At 45.1% G+C, this 9,113-nt stretch overlaps 1 protein-coding gene across 5 annotated transcripts in view; it reads right to left on the bottom strand.

Annotated features, from left to right (window-relative positions):
• Positions 1-342: 342 nt before the first annotated feature.
• Positions 343-9,113, bottom strand: part of Ildr1 (immunoglobulin like domain containing receptor 1) — a 32,639-nt gene continuing 23,868 nt past the window's right edge. The window contains exons 6-8 of one of the 5 annotated variants that reach the window (XM_005327657.4): positions 6,402-6,533; positions 5,371-6,188; positions 343-1,130 (exon numbers count right to left, since the gene is read on the bottom strand). In XM_005327657.4, coding sequence (XP_005327714.2) covers positions 1,089-1,130; positions 5,371-6,188; positions 6,402-6,533 — 992 coding nt within the window. In that variant the 3' untranslated portion in view covers positions 343-1,088. Of the gene's footprint in view, positions 1,131-2,235; positions 5,053-5,370; positions 6,189-6,401; positions 6,534-9,113 lie in introns of those variants that run through there. The other 4 variants (XM_078044135.1, XM_078044133.1, XM_078044136.1 and 1 more) reach the window with 4 other exon arrangements.

Genomic DNA, 9,113 nt, shown 5'->3' with positions numbered 1-9,113 from the left:
TTCCTGGTTCTACCAGTCGGCCCTACTGTCTCTGGGCAAGGAAGAAGAGCCTTGGGCCTCAGGAAACAGTTCAGCTTCCCTGATTGAGTCATCTTCTTTACCTGGGCCTCTCTTATTGGCTCCTCAGACTCACTTTAGAATCTCACCTCAGGAGAAAAGGAGTCTCTGGTCCAGGAGGGAAGGAGAGGGCATCCCATGGTTGTTTGGCAGGACTCCCAACGGGTCCCCTTGCCTGAGGTTATCCATGACTCCATTAGATTCAGGGAGAAGAATGAGCTACTGTAATTAAGGATACCAAAGTATAAAAGCAGATATTTATAAGAGGCAGAATCCTCAGCCCAGTACACTTTACTTATTTATTTAGACTGTGTGGTTACAAAGAAACACTTAAAGTGATTTTAATGGATACATAATATATAAGAAAATATAAATTAGATGTAGAGGGGGAATGAGCAAGAAAAGAAGACAGGAATAAGGTTTGTGCAAAACTGCTCCTTGTGATTTTTCTACATGTCAATAAACTGCCTGAGAAAGGACTCACAGCTATAGAATCTCTGGACTATTTTGGAGTGGAAATTCAGGAGTCCTCAGGAGTGGAGATGGGAGCAGGAAGCCAGACTCCAAACATGGAAGGTCTACAATATCCAAGATATCCAAGATCTACAATAGAGGGAGACAAGTTCCCATGGGAATTTCTCCCCCATTACTCTGGATTTCCTGTTCCTAAAGCACTTTTAATCTCTTCTTAAAGATTCCTGAGATCTCAGTTTGAGAATGGCCCCGGTCCTTAGCACTGTAACCTACTTGAAGACTCAGGCTACTATGTTCCCGAGGGAACCAGCTAGGGTCCGCTACGGATCAAAGACGGTACAAATTATGCAGAGAGCATAGACCAAGGCTAAAACTAGTCATCGATTCCTCAAACTCTTGTTTTTAAAATTCCTCTATTTGATTCTCAGAATCTAAGCCAAAGCTGTTGGTGGCAGACTTGCAGTGTCCCCTGCCCCCAAGTCAGCTGGGAACCTGGGTGATACTGATGACACACAGGAGCAGAGATGGAGCCACAGAAGTGGTGCCGTGCCTGGGGATTAAATGATCACACTCCTTCCACTATGGGAGCTGTCTTTCTCCTGAGGAAGAGAAGAACACAAAGCAATCCAGTCAGCTGTGATCCACTGTCTGTGCAAACAACATACACGGTGCGCTGGTGCACAACCGAGTGAGTGTGGGCTGCTGGTACTGCAGATCTGAACCTGAAGAAAACTGTTGACTCTTCATGGAGTCAGTCTCCTTCCCCAGGCTTAACCTTCTCTGTTTTCCTCCTTCTTTATAGTCTCCCTCACACAATGTTTATTTCTGAAAAGTTCTGAGTCTTATTCACTCTGCCTCCTGCTTACTGTTTTTCAAACATTTTCAAGTCTCTTGTAGACTTAAAAAAAAAAAAAAAAGAAAGAAAAAGATACCCTGTTCCATTCATCAATATCTCTCTCCCACTCATTGTGGAGGTAGTCTCCTCTTCCTATGTGTATCTCCTGAATCATTTCTTCCACCCTTTTCTAAAATGTTTAGCTTCATACCTTAGTATTTTTCTGGAGTTATTTTTCAAAAATCACTACCTCTTCCTGACCAAACTCTGTGGCTTTTCATTTCTTTTTTTAAAAAATATATTTTTAGTTGCCAATGGACCTTTATTTTATTTCTTTATATGTGGTGCTGAAAATCGAACCCAGTGCCTCACACATGCTAGGCCAGGGCTCTGCCACTGAGCCACAACCCCAGCTCTCAGTGTCTTTTCTTCAAAAGTTATTCCACTTGGTCTTGGAGCTTTTTCTACATGTTGAATGAGAGGAGGAACTATGGTTTATGTTTCTCACATTTCTCTAATATATTTCTCTAATTATGTATTGTAGAGATCACTTTCAAACATCTATAGTTATAATCTATGAGCATGTAAGTCTTCATCTTATTTGAAATAGGGAGATAAGGGATCTGTCCTATAATATACTATTGCAAAGGTATCATATATGTATGACATTCGTGTTGCTGTAAAAAGCCTGTTTCCAATTTATTAGGAAAGTGAGTTTTAGGGGACATGCTTTTAAATCAAAATCTTCTGGGATGAATATTCTCTGAGAGAGGAAAACAATGAAATGGGGCAAAAGGAACCTGTTAAAGGAAGACCTAGAAAGTTGAAGGAGTAGATATTTTATTTAAAGTAGATTTAAGCTATAAAAATTCTAATGTAATATTTTATTAAATCAAAAAGTCAAAGACAAAAAGAAAAAAAGCTGGGATTGTTTACAGAAAATATGAGGTTAACCCAGAGAGAAAAACATGGTAGTTTTCTCTTGGTATTAGAACAGATAAGTGTGAGTCAAGTTTGGAACAACCCCAAAATTCCTTTGGAAACCCTTTCTATTAGGGTAAGAGTGAAGAGAAATATCATCAATTTTAAGGAGGCCAGAACACAGGGACCATTCAGTCTGTAATCTCTAGAGTAAAAAGCTTAAAGTTTCTGCTTTTCTACTTCAGAGAGTGTAGTTTTGGTGGACGTGATCTCTGAACTGTAGTGGGGTAGGAGATCCATCTTCTCCTGGGTACTGTGCAGAGAACAGTTCTCATGTATTTCAGGTACAATGAGATTACATGTCCAATAGCCAGGTTTCTGTTTCTTAAACATTACTCTTGAAAGAGAAAGTTCCATGTAAGCCCAAAATATTTAGTTTAATTGCTATTTCTATGAAGACTTTTTTAATCAATGTTTTGTTGCAGTTATGGTAATGCTGTAAGAGCTAAAGTCTGACTTAAGAAAATAGTGATACATACGATTAATTCTATAAATTAAGCAAATTTCAGGTGACACATGATCAAAGATCACCATCTAGTGGCCTAACAGTACTATAATGTCTGAATTTAGCTGCAAGCTGCTAAGCTAGGAAGATAACCTTTGTGGGGAGCACCCAGACCCACCAAGGAAAGAGGGGGAGAGAAAGACTTTGACCTGAAGACTTTTGGCCCCACTAAAGGCATTCTAAATTCAAGCTATAAATAAAACAAACACTGGCCCTTCAAAATAATCAATCCACCAATCCAGCTTTGTCTCTCCGCCTCTGGGGACTGTCAGAATATGTTGAATGTGGTCAAGTGGTAACTCTTTGGGAAACAAATTCAAAGACACCCCAAACAATGGAACTTTTTTAAATGACCTTGAAAAAAACACTTTGCCTCTCAAAAATGACTTTATGGTTGAAAATTTGGTTGACTCATGGTAAAATTATTGCTGTATACGTCTTGAGGATAAAGGAAGCTGTGATACTTCCAGAAAATTAGGAAGAAATAACGTCACTAGAAAATGTCATTCTTCCCAACCTTTCCCAATCTTTTTTCTATTTGACCAAAACCTTTTTTTCTCATTGACTTTTATTTAGATAGTCAAAGGGAACTGTGAACGGCTTTTAGGGAAGTTCCCAGAGTAGAGGGATATTTTAAGAAAGTTAGTCTCTTGTGCGCTCTGAAGGGTATGCCTTTCATTTGGAAGTGTGTGTTCTATTGTGACTAAAAAAAAACGATCCATCATACATGGTGTGCAAAGGAGAAGTCCTCTTGGGGGAGGGATCTGTCCTATAACATACTGTTCTAAGTGATCCTTTTTCTAAGGAGGCAGTATGAGTTACTGAAAAATGCACAGGCTTGAGAGTCAGAGGGGAGTTAAACTTTGGCTTCACTCTTATTGGCTCTTTGGCTTTGGGCATGTTACTCGACTTCTCTGAGCTTCACATGGTTGTTGTGAGGATTAAATGAAATAGGACTTGGAAAGGATTTACTCCAGTGTTTGGAACACTTCTCTCACTTACAAGTCATATAATTTAACTTAAAGATTTAACTTAGGAGAAAGTAGAGTTCCGATCTTGGGCCAAAACTTTTAAAAAATTACATTTTTTTCTGTTAAAATGAAAAGACATATTTAGTTACTATATGAAGAAAGTAACTATAGTTGTCCCAGCTTTGACTAATTCTGCACTTTCTTTCAGGATTTAATTTTCTTAATGCTAACATGGAAGAATAGCTGTGCCACCTGCAAGTGAGGATCACTGTGAAAACACTACTCTCTTTTGCTTCTGTTATGCTAGTCAAAGGATTATGAGAGAAGTTCCCAGAGCAGAGTAATTGTCAGAAAATCGTAGTCTTGCTTGAACTCAGATTGCTGTGTGGATGCAAGGAGGTGTTGCATAAGATGTCCAGTTGCATACCCCAGCTATTTCCACGCTTGCTGATCTTGGTCTCTCATGGGCTACTTGGGGAGAATATGTCACAACTTCTATTATTTCAGAAATGCCTATTGGTCTTTATTCTTGCCTCAAAAATTGCTCTCTAACCAAGATTTGCTCTAGAAAGTGGGCCTGCTCCTTGGCACACACTATGCATGATGGATTTAAAAAAACAAAAACAAAAACATTTCCAAATGAAAGATGTATCCTTCAAAGCCCACAAGAGACAACACTTTTCTGATAATATCCCTCTACTCTTTGGGAACTTCCTTAGAGCTGTCTACAGTTCCCTTTGACTAGCTCAACAGAAGCAAAAGAGAAAATGATCTTGTTGAATAGAAAAAAAAAGATTTTCATGGCAGCCTGAAAGTTGTTTCTCAGAAGTTCATTAATTGTTTGTTTTGAGTGATGGCAACAATTAGCAGTATTAAAGGGAGACTGTCATTTGCGTGTATTAATCATATAATGATCTTTTAAAAAAGAAGATCTATATTTGGAGACCCCAAAAGCCTGTGTCTTCCTATGTTCCCTTTTTGGGGTGAAGACCCTCTGACACCTTGTCTGTTCACATACCCTAAAGTTTTGAGCCATATTGGGGACACCAGGATTTGTGTATCAGTTTAACGACACCTTCCCAGGGGTGTATGAGAGGCCTCATCCTCACATATACATGGGCTTTGCATGCTGAATCGACAAACATCCTCAAGCCCCCTGCATGTTCTAATTTGGGGTATGAAAATAAGGGTTCTAAGCAAAGCCAGGCAGCTGTGACAGGAGGCAAAACCTTGAAGAAGAAGAAAAAAAAAAGGAAGGTAAAGGCTTAGGGCCAAGGCCTAGGCCTGCATCCCCACCCGCAGGCTGCAAATCATTTCAGCCTCATCTCCTCACCTGAGAAACAGGAGGACCCTACTGTACCTGCCTCACAGGACCAGGTGAGCAGGAGTGATGGGGCCCAGAAGCCCTTGCAAGCTGGGAGCCTCCCCCTGCACCCCGCACTGACAGGCGGCTCACCAGCAGGAGGCGCCCGTGCCAGTCTCAGCCAGTCCTAGCTGGAGGGGTCCTCTGCCCACGCCCAACCCTCAGCAGGATGCCCCAGGCTCACCGAGCGCCTCTCCACACTCCCTTTTTTCCTGCCATTCTTGCCTGCAGTGACATCCAGCGAGCGGTAGCTGGGTGGCTTCTCCTCTGGCCAATTCGGGGACTGCGAGCGGTGGCGGCGGCTTCCCCAGCTGCGGGGCGGCCTCTCCTTCTCCTCCTCTGAGCTCCCAGAGCTGAGTCCAGAGGGCGGTGGCGGGGAGCAGCTGCTGGCCCTGCGTCTCCCGCGTCTAGGGACACTCTCCCGGGGCCTGCGCCTGCTTGGCCTCTCCCAGTGGCTCCTGGGAGGCGGGTGGCTGGGCTGCCAGCAGGCCTCACTGGACGAGAAGCCATCGCTCAGGCTGTCCCTGTCTGACCAGGGTGGCGTGGGTGACCCATTCCGCCTGGAATGGTGGCGCCTTCCACTCCCTGGGTGGTCCAGCTCTCTTCTCCCCAGTGCCCAGGGTTTTGGACCCCAGTCCTGGAGCTCCTGGTGGAAATCAGAGTAATGGTGCTGCCTTCTCCCCTCCCTCAGATCCCAGGGTCTGGAGGAAATTGGGGTGTGCCACAGCTGATGTGAAGAATCGCTGGTCCTCCCCAAGGAGGATGGGTCTCTGATCAGTGGGGGCAGGTGGATGATCCTGCGTTCCACAACCTCAGAACCCAGGGAGGACAGCATGCTGCAGGGATGGCCAGACCTGGCTTTGAGGTTAGTGGGCAGAGGTTGGGCTGGGTTGAGGTTCCGCAGCTCTTTTTCCAAATATTCCAGGACACCATTGGTGATAGGAGGGTGAGTGGTGGTCTGGGTCATTGGCATCTGTGGGAGGCTGGACCGTAAGGACAAATCTGAATGGAAACAAGGACAGAACATGCAGAACTACTGGCTCAAAATAAATACCTTGAAATCAGGATATCAAAAGTCACATTATTTAGCTTGATTCCACTCCTTCCCATCCTCAATCATACACACCTCCCATATTGGTCATGGAGGCCCAGATGCACCCATGGTCCTACCCTTACCCTCTGTCCTCCCCCTCCCAAGACTCTGGCAAGGTTTACCTCGCTGCAGCAGCGGGTTCATTGCATAAGATGAAACCTGGGAGCTCCTGTCCGCCCCCCAGTACAGGGGTTTTTCCAACATCTGAGGACCTAGGACCTGAGCCTGCTTCATGTAGCGGTGGCGGGCCAGGGCTGCAGGGGAAGAAGGAGAAATGCAGACCCTCAGCCAGGGAAGGCCCCACACCTACCACTTCACTTCTGTCCACCTAATAGTCTTGCCACGAGGCCAGCTTCTCTCCTCCAGTGTCCATTCTCACCATCTTGCATGGGAGTAAGAGTTAAGGGCGTAGCAAGTCACCCATGTTTCTGGCAAGGAGCTGGGAATAAATTTCCTGTAGACAAGACTATAACCTCTGCACCCCAGGAAAGTGTACTCTTCAAACTCAACTTCCTAGCCTCAAAAATACTTCCTCATCCTGCCCACTCCCAGACCACCTGAAGTGCATAGATATATACACAGATACTAGCTCACAATCACATCTCAGATCACAGGCAGCAAAACCAGAAGCCACAGGCCAGAAATAAAAGGTACAGATGCAAAGGTCTTAGAGGAAGCTGTAAGTCAGGGCTTAGGGGCTCCTTAGGTCTGCCAGCTAGGCAAGCTTAGGGCTGTCCATTGATGGGAGCAAAGGGAAGGGCATGAAGCCCAGAGGTGTTTCTGCAAGAGGGTGCCATGGGTGAGCGCCATGGGAGAAAGGCCCTAGCGTGCAAAAACTGAAGTAGATTCCAGCAATTCTTTTCTACTCTTCTCCGCACTTTATGAAGTATTGGGGTTTCCCCTAATTAGGGGAAATCTCTAAGGGATAGAGTGGGGTTAGGAAGGGGGAAGGGAAATACCACTCCTTTTCAGGGCAAAGAAAAGAGTGCAAAAAAGCAGCACAAGGGGTCCATAGAAAAGTCACTCCACATGCAGCTGGTCTGAAGCACACAACCTACAATGAGTACAAGTTAAAAATAAAAGTATTTGTTTGTTTTGTTCACAAATCTCTATTTTGAGGTAGTGTAGCTGAGCACTGCATGACTCCTAAAGTCTCTGCCTATTCACGCATGAACACATACTTGCATGTTATACTTGGCCTCTGAACCATGACAGATCCCGTAGCCTGGTACTCTCAATGCCCGCTCAATTCACCAGACCTTGGGACCACCCTGAGAATAGCACGGCTCTGCCTGAGCCTTCCTCACAGAACAGCAGGAGGGAGCAGAAGGCAGGCACTCTAGACCCCCGCTACACAGAGTAGGAGGTCTGCTGAGGCCAGTGGCCAAGGGGCCATCTGGAGGGCCACCTGGAGGCTCCAGTGAGAAGCAAACTTCCAACACAACAGGAAGTGGTGGCAGCAGAGCCCCCACAAGTGTCTGCAGCTCCAGCCCTGATGGTGAGTCACGGCCCAGCCTGAAGGAAATAGGATGCAAACTTTAAGTAGCTCATTCAGCTGCCACGCCTTTATGCCAACTGACAGCCCTCCACCCTGGCAGAGGAGAAGTCCACAAAGTAAGCACTTTGCCTCTTGCTAACAGGTGCCTTCCCCCTGGCTCCCTCTACCGGCCATCATGGACAAGCACAATGCTTTTTGCTCACCACACCTGGCCATTTTACATAAACTAGCTAATCCTCTGAGAAATCTCTTAATGTGGGACTCAGACAAGGAAGTTGGGCTGGGAGAGGAGGCCTTCCCAGTCCAAGGTCCCACAGTGACCAGCAGAATCAGGGTGTGAACCTGTGACTCTCGGATGCTCAAGCCTATTTATTGCTGCACCACAGTGTCCCTAGGCTCTTTTATTTTCTTTGATGAAATCAATAAACCTTCCCCAGGAGAACCTCTTCAGTTTACAACTCTCTAACTCAACTCCACAACTTTAAAGACGTAGTTCAACTAGCTTCTGCCCCTAAGGCCTGGGGACATCTGATTGATTCCCTTGGGAACAGCCCTGCCTACCGCCACTGCTTTAACTGAATCCTGGCTTCTTTCAGATGTTCCCGAATTTGGCAACTTCCTTGGGTCCCACTCCTGGAGACTTTCCTTCAGTTAGTCTAACAGAAGGCAAGAAAGCATGTGTTTTCAACAAACACACGCTGGGAGTCACCTTAGAGGTGACTGCTAAGGAGCCTCAACTACACTTGGAGAGAAGGACCCTCAGGGATAGGTTTCCTTAAATATAGGCTTTGAGGGTCTCATGGACTTCAATTTGCCTCTGAGCATGTACTAACTGTGGGACTTTGAGTGAATTTCCAGTCTCTGTGCTCACTCTCTTCATCTGTGAGCTGGAGGTGATAATCGTTCACAAGGTTGTTGAGGTTAAATGAGGCAATACACATCAAATGCATAACACAGAAGACAGATGGTCAATAGACAGGGGCTCTCATTGTTATAATAAATTGTTATAATAAACTGCTTCTTTTGAGGGGGAGGTGCTGGGGATTGAACTCAGGAGCACTCGACCCCTGAACCACATCCCCAGCCCTGTTTTGTATTTTATTTAGAGACAGGGTCTCTCTGAGTTGCTTAGCGCCTTGTTTTTTTCTGAGGCTGGCTTTGGACTCATGATCCTCCTGCCTCAGCCTCCTGAGCTGCTGGGATTACAGGTGTGCGCCTCCACACCTGGAGATAAACTGCTTCTTTTGCCATAGAACTCACAGGAGACTAAACCACCAAAGGCATATTAATCTTTATCTCTGAGGAAAAGATAAGTTGTACTCTTTTCCCTTTTTTT

This window comes from Ictidomys tridecemlineatus, chromosome 3, assembly GCF_052094955.1.
Source record: "Ictidomys tridecemlineatus isolate mIctTri1 chromosome 3, mIctTri1.hap1, whole genome shotgun sequence".
Taxonomy (NCBI): domain Eukaryota; kingdom Metazoa; phylum Chordata; class Mammalia; order Rodentia; family Sciuridae; genus Ictidomys; species Ictidomys tridecemlineatus.
The sequence above is the reverse complement of the archived record's forward strand: the minus strand, read 5'-3'. Positions and strand labels throughout refer to the sequence as shown.